This window comes from Manduca sexta, chromosome 7 (assembly GCF_014839805.1).
Source record: "Manduca sexta isolate Smith_Timp_Sample1 chromosome 7, JHU_Msex_v1.0, whole genome shotgun sequence".
Lineage (NCBI taxonomy): Eukaryota > Metazoa > Arthropoda > Insecta > Lepidoptera > Sphingidae > Manduca > Manduca sexta.
The window spans coordinates 12396144-12409467 of record NC_051121.1 but is presented as its reverse complement, the minus strand read 5'-3'; the positions used below and the strand labels follow the sequence as shown (position 1 = coordinate 12409467).

The 13324-nt window shown below is 37.1% G+C and overlaps 3 protein-coding genes across 3 annotated transcripts; 2 read left to right on the top strand and 1 right to left on the bottom strand.

Moving 5' to 3' along the window:
• The first annotated feature begins 2820 nt into the window (after nt 1-2820).
• LOC119193809 lies at nt 2821-5563 on the top strand. The gene is made up of 2 exons (XM_037447540.1): nt 2821-4130; nt 5096-5563. Exons 1-2 carry the CDS (start codon nt 3780-3782, stop codon nt 5435-5437), a joined length of 693 nt encoding a protein of 230 aa, XP_037303437.1. The 5' UTR covers nt 2821-3779; the 3' UTR covers nt 5438-5563.
• On the bottom strand, nt 4132-6272 carry LOC119193810 (protein ALP1-like). The gene is made up of 2 exons (XM_037447541.1): nt 6055-6272; nt 4132-5038 (listed from the first exon to the last, which is right to left on the bottom strand). Exons 1-2 carry the CDS (start codon nt 6145-6147, stop codon nt 4295-4297), a joined length of 837 nt encoding a protein of 278 aa, XP_037303438.1. The 5' UTR covers nt 6148-6272; the 3' UTR covers nt 4132-4294.
• A 3932-nt stretch (nt 6273-10204) lies between these two features.
• LOC119193811 (tigger transposable element-derived protein 4-like) lies at nt 10205-11522 on the top strand. Its single transcript, XM_037447542.1, has 2 exons — nt 10205-10610; nt 10927-11522. The coding sequence occupies exons 1-2, from the start codon at nt 10455-10457 to the stop codon at nt 11509-11511; spliced, it is 741 nt and encodes a 246-aa protein (XP_037303439.1). The 5' UTR covers nt 10205-10454; the 3' UTR covers nt 11512-11522.
• The last annotated feature ends 1802 nt before the right edge of the window (nt 11523-13324 follow it).

Genomic DNA, 13324 nt, shown 5'->3' with positions numbered 1-13324 from the left:
TATTATTACAAATTGTAGCCGATGAGACGAACCGGTATGCCAATGACATACACTCAACTTCTTTTCATGCCACGTGGTACCCTACAAAAGTCGACGAGATGCTATCAGCTATGCCTGTTTGCATTCTGGATGATTCTGGGTATTATACACATGTCAACTATACACAGTTATTTTTCTACGAACGAACTACTTGCCAGCAGTGCCAAGTGCCAGACTTTGTTATTATTATAAATTGTAGCCGATGAGACGAACCGGTATGCCAATGACATACACTCAACTTCTTTCATGCCACGTGGTACCCTACAAAAGTCGACGAGATGCTATCAGCTATGCCTGTTTGCATTCTGGATGATTCTGGGTATTATACACATGTCAACTATACACAGTTATTTTTCTACGAACGAACTACTTGGCAGCAGTGCCAAGTGCCGGACTTTGTTATTATTACAAATTGTAGCCGATGAGACGAACCGGTATGCCAATGACATACACTCAACTTCTTTCATGCCACGTGGTACCCTACAAAAGTCGACGAGATGCTATCAGCTATGCCTGTTTGCATTCTGGATGATTCTGGGTATTATACACATGTCAACTATACACAGTTATTTTTCTACGAACGAACTACTTGGCAGCAGTGCCAAGTGCCAGACTTTGTTATTATTACAAATTGTAGCCGATGAGACGAACCGGTATGCCAATGACATACACTCAACTTCTTTTCATGCCACGTGGTACCCTACAAAAGTCGACGAGATGCTATCAGCTATGCCTGTTTGCATTCTGGATGATTCTGGGTATTATACACATGTCAACTATACACAGTTATTTTTCTACGAACGAACTACTTGGCAGCAGTGCCAAGTGCCGGACTTTGTTATTATTAAAATTGTAGCCGATGAGACGAACCGGTATGCCAATGACATACACTCAACTTCTTTTCATGCCACGTGGTACCCTACAAAAGTCGACGAGATGCTATCAGCTATGCCTGTTTGCATTCTGGATGATTCTGGGTATTATACACATGTCAACTATACACAGTTATTTTTCTACGAACGAACTACTTGGCAGCAGTGCCAAGTGCCGGACTTTGTTATTATTACAAATTGTAGCCGATGAGACGAACCGGTATGCCAATGACATACACTCAACTTCTTTTCATGCCACGTGGTACCCTACAAAAGTCGACGAGATGCTATCAGCTATGCCTGTTTGCATTCTGGATGATTCTGGGTATTATACACATGTCAACTATACACAGTAATTTTTCTACGAACGAACTACTTGGCAGCAGTGCCAAGTGCCGGACTAAGTTATTATTACAAATTGTAGCCGATGAGACGAACCGGTATGCCAATGACTTACACTCAACTTCTTTTCATGCCACGTGGTACCCTACAAAAGTCGACGAGATGCTATCAGCTATGCCTGTTTGCATTCTGGATGATTCTGGGTATTATACACATGTCAACTATACACAGTTATTTTTCTACGAACGAACTACTTGGCAGCAGTGCCAAGTGCCGGACTTTGTTATTATTACAAAATGTAGCCGATGAGACGAACCGGTATGCCAATGACATACACTCAACTTCTTTTCATGCCACGTGGTACCCTACAAAAGTCGACGAGATGCTATCAGCTATGCCTGTTTGCATTCTGGATGATTCTGGGTATTATACACATGTCAACTATACACAGTTATTTTTCTACGAACGAACTACTTGGCAGCAGTGCCAAGTGCCAGACTTTGTTATTATTACAAATTGTAGCCGATGAGGCGAACCGGTATGCCAATGACATACACTCAACTTCTTTTCATGCCACGTGGTACCCTACAAAAGTCGACGAGATGCTATCAGCTATGCCTGTTTGCATTCTGGATGATTCTGGGTATTATACACATGTCAACTATACACAGTTATTTTTCTACGAACGAACTACTTGGCAGCAGTGCCAAGTGCCGGACTTTGTTATTATTACAAATTGTAGCCGATGAGACGAACCGGTATGCCAATGACATACACTCAACTTCTTTTCATGCCACGTGGTACCCTACAAAAGTCGACGAGATGCTATCAGCTATGCCTGTTTGCATTCTGGATGATTCTGGGTATTATACACATGTCAACTATACACAGTAATTTTTTCTACGAACGAACTACTTGGCAGCAGTGCCAAGTGCCGGACTAAGTTATTATTACAAATTGTAGCCGATGAGACGAACCGGTATGCCAATGACTTACACTCAACTTCTTTTCATGCCACGTGGTACCCTACAAAAGTCGACGAGATGCTATCAGCTATGCCTGTTTGCATTCTGGATGATTCTGGGTATTATACACATGTCAACTATACACAGTTATTTTTCTACGAACGAACTACTTGGCAGCAGTGCCAAGTGCCAGACTTTGTTATTATTACAAAATGTAGCCGATGAGACGAACCGGTATGCCAATGACATACACTCAACTTCTTTTCATGCCACGTGGTACCCTACAAAAGTCGACGAGATGCTATCAGCTATGCCTGTTTGCATTCTGGATGATTCTGGGTATTATACACATGTCAACTATACACAGTTATTTTTCTACGAACGAACTACTTGGCAGCAGTGCCAAGTGCCAGACTTTGTTATTATTACAAATTGTAGCCGATGAGACGAACCGGTATGCCAATGACATACACTCAACTTTTCATGCCACGTGGTACCCTACAAAAGTCGACGAGATGCTATCAGCTATGCCTGTTTGCATTCTGGATGATTCTGGGTATTATACACATGTCAACTATACACAGTTATTTTTATACGAACGAACTACTTGGCAGCAGTGCCAAGTGCCGGACTTTGTTATTATTACAAATTGTAGCCGATGAGACGAACCGGTATGCCAATGACATACACTCAACTTCTTTTCATGCCACGTGGTACCCTACAAAAGTCGACGAGATGCTATCAGCTATGCCTGTTTGCATTCTGGATGATTCTGGGTATTATACACATGTCAACTTTACACAGTTATTTTTCTACGAACGAACTACTTGGCAGCAGTGCCAAGTGCCAGACTTTGTTATTATTACAAATTGTAGCCGATGAGACGAACCGGTATGCCAATGACATACACTCAACTTCTTTTCATGCCACGTGGTACCCTACAAAAGTCGACGAGATGCTATCAGCTATGCCTGTTTGCATTCTGGATGATTCTGGGTATTATACACGTGTCAACTATACACAGTTATTTTTCTACGAACGAACTACTTGGCAGCAGTGCCAAGTGCCAGACTTTGTTATTATTACAAATTGTAGCCGATGAGACGAACCGGTATGCTAATGCCAATGACATACACTCAACTTCTTTTTATGCCACGTGGTACCCTACAAAAGTCGACGAGGTGCTATCAGCTATGCCTGTTCGCGAACAGAAGTATCGTTCGTTATATAATATATATAACGAACTACTAGTATCGACCCGTCGAAATCGAGAATTGTTAAGGTCGATTTACATCAAACGAGCGAATGCTCATTCTATCCCCACTACAGCTAATTCTTCTAGTGTAAACAGGCGTAGAGCATTCCTTCGTTGTTCTTAGTGCGTTCGCAGATTCTATGGAATATTCTAAGAATGCTCGCTCGCTTGATGTAAACGGCGCAAGAGCGCGCGAACAGTTGCTTAGAGCGTTCTAGCGTGTTAGGACGTGCTCGCGACACTGAGCGGTCTCATCAAAGCGTTTTAGTGTTCTAACGATTGTTTACGTATCTTATCGATTAAGTTATGGATTGGTCTCAAGAAAAATGTTTATTAATGATAGAAGCCTACCGCAATTTCAGATGTCTGTGGGATCCGACGTATGAAAACTATAAAAATACAACTTACAAACAAGATGCTTGGCGGGAAATCGCAAAACAACTGGAATGTAATGTTGAAGAGGTACAAAAAAAGATGGACTCGCTTCTTGCATCTTACCGCCGGGAAACGAAAAAAACAATGAGTACGAAGTCAGGCAGCGGTGCCGATTGTATTTATAATTCTAAATGGTTTGCATTTACAAGCATGCACTTTTTGATGGACAAATATAAACCGAGGAAAACAATTGATTTCGACACTAACCAAAATAAAAACATGGTAAGTAGGTAGTTACGTTTATTTATTGGGTATTCTACCATAATTTTAGGTTAGGTTATTTACGCTTTTATAAAGTAACATATCGCTTTCATTATGCAATATTGTTTTGCCATGGCAAAATATTAGTCAAATTAAAATAGTCTGAAAATTCTTTCCGGATATTTTCACATTGCAAAGTGTGTCTTCGTCCAGTGTTGGGTAACGGGAGAAATGATGATAAACGGTCCATATTTTCTCCACTGGCCTGGAATGACGACGTCATCTTCAATTCTGTCCATCATGCCCGGTGAATTATACAGCTTCCTAGAAGCTTTCCTTTTCATCAAATAATTATGTAGGTACACGCAGGTTATTACGACGAGAGATGCTTTATCAGGTTGTAGCAACATAGGTTTTCGCAATACACGAAAAACTGCTGAAAGAATGCCAAATGCATTTTCTACTATTCGTCTTGCTCTAGACAAACGGTAGTTGTAAATTCGTTTTTCGGATCCCCTGGCATGAGTACCAGGATACGGCTTCATGATGTGTCTTTGTAATGGGAATGCATCATCTGCTACAAATACGAATGGCATATTCTGTTGTCTTCCTGGAAGGCTTTGGTCATTGGGCAAATTTAATTCATTATTTTGTAGTTTCTGATAGAAAGAAGTGTTTCTGAAAACTCCGCCATCTGATATTCTGCCCTGACAACCAATATCGGCGAATATAAAATTGTAGTTAGCGTCTACTATGGCCATTAACACCACACTGAATGTGGATTTATAATTAAAAAAGTAGCTTCCGCTGTTAATAGGTGCTTGTATGACGCAGTGTTTCCCGTCTACAGCGCCAATACAGTTTGGAAAATTCCACTTCTCATTGAATTCCTGAGCGATTGATAGCCATTCTTCTTCTGTTGACGGTGTCTGAAATGAATAAAAAATTATTTTAGGGTGTATATTAATTAAACCGTTTTTTTACAGGCTGATGAGCAGGAGAATGAGCGAATTGGACAAGAAACTCCGGTAGTGGACCCTAATGCAGATACACAGTCAGATTCAACAACACATTCACAACCTGCAGCTTCAGTAGGGTCAAGAAACACCACACCACAATGGCAACCATCAACATCACTGCAATCTGGCCACACAATACCACCAAAAAAATCAAAACATGAAGACCCTCGAGTAGCCGAAGCCTACCGTATTTTAAAAGATACACATGATTCAAAGATAAGGGACAAGAGTCAAGCTTTTGGAAATCATGTTGCTTCAAAACATCGCGAATACTCAAAAGGACGAAAGCGTATGTTGAACATTACATAAATAATATACTGTTCGACGCTGATTTGGGGAAATTTGATTATGAGTCAAATTTAGCATCAACTCCGATGTCTTCATATTCAAACAGTTCACAAAATACTTGCATTGTGTATTCTGTAGCCTCAGATCAATCCCTCCACCCAACCAAATGGAAGCCAGTTCAGAAAGTAATGTCAATTTAGACCAACAATTACACATTCCGGATGATACCGCAACTGAAGAAACCAGCGAGTCTTTGCTGCATTTTATTAAACATTTTAAGTAACATGTATATCTTTTCTAGTTCCTTTTTGTTTATTTAAGTTCTCTGATTGTGTTTTTTTAAATAAATATCTTAAAATAAATTGTCTTAGTTTATTTACTTACTTGTTAGACGTCGGGGCCTACCGGGGTATTTTGTCGGAACCCCTATCTGAAGCCGCTATACTTATTTATAATTTTATTAGTAATTTAGAATAGAAAGATAATGTTTAGGGTATGATGGGGCTGGCATGGTGGAAATATCACTAAAAGCCTCTAAAATACAAAAGAATAAAAAAAAAAATTGACTTACTTTCACTAATAATTACGGTCGTGATAATAGGTGTGTAGGTATGTATAAAAGTAATAACTTTACTTACCTTAGCATAGTCTTGCAATGCTTCATTTATTGCTGCACATACTTCAGATATAGCATTACATATTGTCGATTTAGACATTTTAGTAAAATACATGAGGCTTTCATAGGAATCTCCAGTTGCCAAAAATCGCAAAGTCACTGCTAGTTTGTCATATGCAGGAATCGAGTCTCTAAAATTCGTACTTGATTTTCGAATTTTTCGCTGGTCAGAGATAGTAAATGATCAAAATCCTCTGACGCCATTCTACAAGTTTTGGAATTGTCCACTTTCTTCTTGTTTTTGCATATCCGTCATTGTTTCACCTACATTATCCAGTTTCCTTCGATGCATTAAATTTGTAACCCACCAACGTCTCTTCCTTCTTTTATTTTTGAGTTTTGCGACAAAATAATAAATGCAGCACTTGCAATAATGATATCGCTGTCAGAGTCAGACATAACGAAGCACTACCAATACTAACCACAGAATTGACACGAATGAGCAAAGAACATTCGATCTAGCTTTTGTTTACACTAAAAGATTACGAAAGAATGCTCTTGTTCTAGCTCTAGCTCTATGTTCGTTTGATGTAAATCGATAACTCTAGCTTTCGTTTACACTAAAAGATTACGAAAGAATGCTCTTGTTCTAGCTCTAGCTCTATGTTCGTTTGATGTAAATCGACCTTTTAGAGTAAGGTGAATGCTCATCCAGAGCTGTCAGCACATCTGGAAGAGAAAACATAACTTTTGTAATGTGATAAAAAAATAAGGCATACTCGTTACAATGGCTAAGTTTTTTGATCACAATATGCCTAAAATAGGTTCATTCTGTAAATATAACTTGTTAATTTAAACTGATTCAAAATTGAAACTCTTGAGTATCTTCTAATGTAAAAAAAAACAACAATATTTCCACTACTGTTTATTATGTTTAAGTGCCTACCTACCATGTTTTGCACCCCTACACAGGTAAACTCATATGAACGTGCTTATAAACTAAATATGTGGCTAATGAAGCTGTGTGCGTGATAGCCTAGTTGAGAACTGCTATGCTATTCTGTAACATCTCACTGTATTACTCACTTCTGAATCCGCGGTGAAAACGCTACTTGGAATTCTCAACACGAGTGAAATCTACTGGTAACGCTACAAGGTGAAAATGACGGTGAGGTGAACTATTTTTAAGTGAGATCTTACTTATTTGACGTTAAACGGTATTCGGCAGCAAAGATTTCGATAGTCACTTTAGAATTTAAATGTCAAATCAAAAGTTAATCATTTGCTAGTGAAAAGAAAAGTGAGTACTATATAAATTGTGATTAAGGTATTTTAAAAATAATTTAAATAAGTTATTTCCTTAAAATGTAAGTGAAATTATTGAATACGTCTATAAAAACATAACACGCACTATATTTATAAAATTTTACATTTATTAACTTTGTAGATGGCTCGATCATTTCTTTTGTTAAGTATGTTGAAAGAAGCCCACGAATTAGAAGTGAGTACCAGCCGTCGCCAAGCTCAAATTATCAGAAATTTACCACTTGTAAATCGCGATGACGAATTTGTGCACATCTATAGACTAACGGAGGATTTAATTAAAGATTTAGAAAATGAACTAAGTCCTTTGTTAAACACAACTAAGCGTCACGGGAAAGGACTTACAATAAGGTGCAAGGTAAATGGATACTTAAGTTTACTTAGCACATTTTAACTTATTTTAATTTCGAATGTTTGTAGAAATTACTATATAGGTCTTGATATCAGTCTGTATTTTTTTAGATCCTTTGCACATTGTCGTTTTTGGTGAACGGCAGTTAATTTGGACGTAATCATTTCCCATTCTTTACGGGCTTGAGCCTTGGCAGACGGGTTTCTTAAAAATCCTTTAGCCAACTGCGGTCTTTCTTCTAAATATTGCACTAAAGCTTCTACTTGAGCCAATGAAGGATGCGAAACACGTCCAAAAGACCTAAAATAATAACATTAATTAAATTAATTTCATGAATTCTAAAGACTTTACATTTGAATTCTAGTCATTTAATAATTAATAAAGCCAATACTTACTCCATTGTATTAATCAAAATAGTAATGTAATAATATTTATCGCAGCAACAGAAATTTTACACAAGCGAACGAAATGTATTCAAATTTGAAACTAGGTACTTAAAACTTTGTTTTGACAGGACTCCACAATCACGGGTTCTTTTTTTCTTTAAACAGGCAAAGGAAGACTGTGTTCAGCTAACGTAATAAATCCCATTTTATAAAAGAAGAGAGTAAAATTTTATATACATGTTAAATACAACAATGAATACATATCTTACATTAAAATATAATTAAATGATTTGTTCTTCCAATATTTATGATAAAAATGCTGTCCATAAAGTTGACAAATATGCATAACGTTGAGAGGCCGACACTAGTTGTTATCGCACGATCTCACCCGAGATTTCGGAACTCACTTCACTTCACGCGGGCTCGCTTTATGTTACAGAATACCAAAAAGTTCTCACTTGAAGTGACTTTCGAAGTGAGAGTGAATTCTAAATGAGTTACGAATTCGAGTTTGGTTTTTTACAGAATAGCACTACTGACCCGTCTGCTAAGACCGTAGGTGCGAGTTCAAATCCTGGACACACAATTCCGAGATTTGTAAGTTATTTGTATATTGGTAATCAATTATCACACACTTAAATGGTAAAGGAAAACATCGTTAAAAACCTGCATACCTGAGAGATCTGAAGAAGAATTCCTGGTATGTGAATTCTGCCAACCCACACTAGGCTAGCGTGGCGGCCTACAGGCCTAACACCTCTCAGACCCGTGCTCAGCACTCCGCAAATATGGGTTGATAAAGTACAATTAAGCAGCTATCATAGTATTATAGGTGTACAAATAAGTTTTCGCTGTTTTAATGTAGATGGCGCGCCACGGAGTCTCCGTTAGCTTTCGCAGGTGATAACCAACTTAAAAATTAGGTTGGTTTCTCAAGAACAACATAACCTATTAATATCATTGATTTTATATTGGTAAAATATAATTTTTGTTAGTTGAAAATGTCCAAATTTGAGCCAAGTAAGCGTCATTTGCGGGAAATATTAGTTTAATTCTTTAATTTAAAGAAATCTGTTGATGAGGCACATCGATTACATACTTGTAGAAACATATGGCGAGGGTGCTTTTTGAGTGGGAGAACATGTCGTGAGTGGTTTCAAAAGTTTAAAAACGGTGATTTCGACGTAGAAGACAAAGATTGCAGTGGAAGGCCAAAAATTTAGGAGGATGCAGAATTGGAGGAATTATTAGAGGAAAATTCATCTCAAACATACATAAAAAGAACTTGCTCTAACATTAGAATTCACTTAGCAAGCAGTCTCACATCGTTTAAAATCATTAGGAATGATTCATAAACAAGGAAATTGGCTTCCGTACGAATTAAAGCCGAGAGATATTGAACGCCGATTATGCTTAAGTGAAATACTGCTAGCTAGGCATAAAAAAAGGGTTTTTCACATCGTATCGTAACTAAAAAAACTCACACTGTGTATTTGGTCGGATCAGCCGGGTGTAGTGTATTATGAGCTTAATCCGAGCGAAACAATTACCGGAACCCTCTATCGAACATAATTATGAGATTGAGCCGAGCTCTGAAGGAAAAACGCCCTCAATACTATTCTAGACACGAAAAAATTATTCTCCTGCATGACAATGCTCGTCGACATTTTGCGGCTCCCGTGAAAAACGATTCCCGTGAAACACAGTTGATTGGGAAGAGTTACTCCACCCGCGGTATTCACCAGACATTGCACTGTCCGATTATCACCTTTTCACGATTATCCGGTCCATGACGCATGCTCTGTCGGAGTAGCGGTTCACATCTTATGAAGAGACCAAAATTGGGTTGATTCGTGGATAGCCTCAAATGACAAAGAGTTCATCAGACGTGGGATCCGAATGTTGCCTGAGAGATGGGAAAAAGTAGTTGCAAGTGATGGACAATATTTTAAAGAAACTTATATTACCGTTCTTCTATAATAAATACAGTTCTTCTATAATAATCCGTTTATTATGACTCTGCCTATATACCAACCTCTTATTATGACGTAATTACACTACGAAGTTTGGTTTTCATATAAGATTCTTTATAAAAAAGTCGAATATAATGACTTCCCTTACAGTGACATGTCGATTATTGTGACCCCTTTTTAATAAATTATGTCCGGTTATAATGACCGACATGATTCTTTACGCCTTCGGTAATGTTCGATGATTCCCGACGACGTTTGTCACGTGGCTCGTTTTTATTTTGAATCTCATTGACGCTTGAAGGTCACGCATTGTTTTTCGTTTGTCGTTTGTGTTTTTACAAGCTTTTATTCTTTGTATCTACATACATATGTATGTATTGTGAAAGAAATGTCATCTCAACGCCGTAAAGCATTTACGATTGAGGAGAAAGGTGCAATAATATGCAGATTAGAAAATGGAGAATCAAACTCATCTCTCGCAAAGGAATTTGGCATGGGTCATTCGACAATCTCAATGATTTTTAAAAACAAGAACCGCATTAAGGTGGTAGCTCAAGGTCCATTTTCACATTTTATCGGAATTTAATTCACGTCTAGTTAGTGATTAGTTCTCGCAGTTGAAGAAAACGTAAAATAATTAATAATCATGGATATTTCTGCCTTTAAAATTTCGTCATATTAAATTTTAAAGGCCGAAATATCCATGATTATTAATTATTTTTACGTTTTTCTTTCAACTGCGAGAACTAATCACTAACTAGACGTGAATTTAAATTCTTTACTTGCCAATACTTGTTTAGTTACCCAGATTAAAGGTGAAACAAAATGTATGAAAATGGACCTTGAGCTACCACCTTAAGCAATCTTTCAATTCAAATGTTTTGAAACCGAAGAGGCTTCGAAAATCGCGACGAGAAAATGTTGAAGCATTAATTCAGTGGTTTAAAATCATGAGAAACAAAAGAATTCCTATCAGCGACCCTATGCTACAGGAGAAGGCAAATGTTTTTACCGCGCGTTTTGGTATTCTTGACTTCAATTGTTCAGCAAGCTGGATCAGTCGTTTTAAAGTTCGACATAACATTGTGGCGGGAAAAATTATTGGTGAATCTTCGTCTGTTGATCAAAATTCAACAACAAACTGGTTGACATCTGTGTGGCCGAATCTACGAAGACAATTTTCTGATGATGAGATATTTAATGCTGATGAAACAGGACTGTTTTACAAATTAATGCCAGACAAAACTTTAAAATTTAAAGGTGAGAATTGTAGTGGAGGCAAATTGTCGAAATATAGAATAACTGTCATGGTAGCAGTTAATATGAGTGGCACAGAGAAAAAGAAATTGCTCATTATTGGAAAGTCACAAAAACCAAGATGTTTTAGCAGTGTCAAATCATTACCTGTCGATTATGCTAACAATCGTAGAGCTTGGATGACGTAAGAACTTTTTGAAAAATGGCTTTGAGATTGGGATCGTGATTTGATGAAGAAGAAGAAAAACATTTTATTACTGGTTGATAATTGCCCGGCGCATCCAAATGTTACTGATTTAAAGTCTATAACACTTGCTTTCCTTCCGCCGAATACAACATCAGTACTACAGCCAATGGATCAGGGAATAATACGATCACTCAAAACGAATTTTAGAAAGAAGCTTGTGCTTAAAATGATTAATTGTCTTGATGCTAATGAAAACAACTCTTGTACAAAAATAACAGTGCTACATGCAATTCTGATGGTTAATGATGCCTGGAATAAAATGTCACAAAGTACCATTCACAACTGTTTCAAACATGCAGGATTCATTGAAAGTCACGACGGTTTTCCTATTCAAATAGAACATGAATTTGATGAAGAAGATGACGTGCCTTTATCTTTGTGGGCACGAAACCTAAATTCAGATTCTTTAGCAGCACCAGAAATGTGGGAAGATTATGTTGATGTCGATAGAGCTCTCCTCACATCCGAAGAACCCACCGATGAAAATATCGTACAGAACATTAATGCTAAGGAACAACGCGATAGTGATGGAGAAGAAGAAGTCGAGGTAGAACCATTACCTACCGCAGAAGAGGCATTAAAAGCTGCAGAATTATTATCCCGATTTGTTCATAGCAATATTGACAACGATAATTTGACCATAGCGATGTCTTCTATACACAATAGTATTAGAGACTGTTTTTACAATAAAATAAAAACAAAAGCAGATCAAAATTACAGATTACTTACATTAAAAAATACAACTTTTATGTACATACATCATACATAGGTATGTACTTATTACGTGCAATTTTTATTTTATAAGTAACTATGTTTCTCTATTAAAGTACTTAAATACATGCATACTATTTACATAAAAATGATTTTTTTTTTCACAAAACGCTTTGTATGACGTCCGCTTATTATGACGTGTTTGTCAATTCCTTTCGATGTCATTATAAACGGATTCGACTGAATTTAATTTTTGATAAAAAAAAATGGTGGAGATTTATTTGTACTCCAATATGTGAGTAAATACTCAGGATATGCAAAACGACATAACCTCAAAAGTTAACACAATTTTTTAAAGTAACAATTATTTAAATACATCAATTGTAATCTGGGACACTGCTTGTACCATTGGGTTTTTCCTTAGGAGGGTCTCAAAACTGCCTGCACCACCAGAGAGAAGGCTAACTTCTCCAATTGGTTGAAGCCTCAGTGATTTCTGAATCTATTGGAGGAACGAGGACAGTCTTCATGGTATTTTGGAAATTAGACAATGAGAGTATGTACATTTATTGATTTTGGGTCTAACACCCTTTTTTTCAGTGGCACACTTATTTTAGATTAATCGTTTTTTTTTCAAAACACAAAAAGAACAAAGTGGTAAAAGAACAGATTTCCAGGCTCGCGTCCGCTCTGCGACCTCACATTATTCACCAGAACGCGATTTTTGTTTGTATTTAACAATAAGTGTAGACAGTAAGCAAATACAATATAAATGCCCAGTCTGTGTATTGTTTTATTTAGTTCATTAATGTACATGCCACAGTATTGAACTGCAATAGTATTGAACAGAAAAAAAATTGTAACACACAAAAGCTTTTGATAATAAAGTGTTACAAATCGAAATACTTTTTGGTTTGTTCCGTGAATATTTTATATCAAGCCAAAGTCTCTGTGGGTCTGGCAACCTTCTTTATAGATCAGCAGTTACACCAAACTCGTCTCATTTTAAATTTTGCAATTAGTTTACGGATTTTAAAATCTAT

What these genes read in the sequence shown, in the direction of transcription:
- LOC119193809 (XM_037447540.1), top strand. Translation starts at nt 3,780, where the DNA reads ATGGATTGGTCTCAAGAAAAATGTTTATTAATGATAGAAGCCTACCGC. An exon ending in CTAACCAAAATAAAAACATG is followed by an intron (nt 4,131 to 5,095) that starts GTAAGTAGGTAG and finishes GTTTTTTTACAG; the next exon opens with GCTGATGAGCAGGAGAATGA.
- LOC119193810 (XM_037447541.1), bottom strand. Translation starts at nt 6,147, where the DNA reads ATGTATTTTACTAAAATGTCTAAATCGACAATATGTAATGCTATATCT. An exon ending in CATTGCAAGACTATGCTAAG is followed by an intron (nt 5,039 to 6,054) that starts GTAAGTAAAGTT and finishes TATTCATTTCAG; the next exon opens with ACACCGTCAACAGAAGAAGA.
- LOC119193811 (XM_037447542.1), top strand. Translation starts at nt 10,455, where the DNA reads ATGTCATCTCAACGCCGTAAAGCATTTACGATTGAGGAGAAAGGTGCA. An exon ending in AAAACAAGAACCGCATTAAG is followed by an intron (nt 10,611 to 10,926) that starts GTGGTAGCTCAA and finishes TACCACCTTAAG; the next exon opens with CAATCTTTCAATTCAAATGT.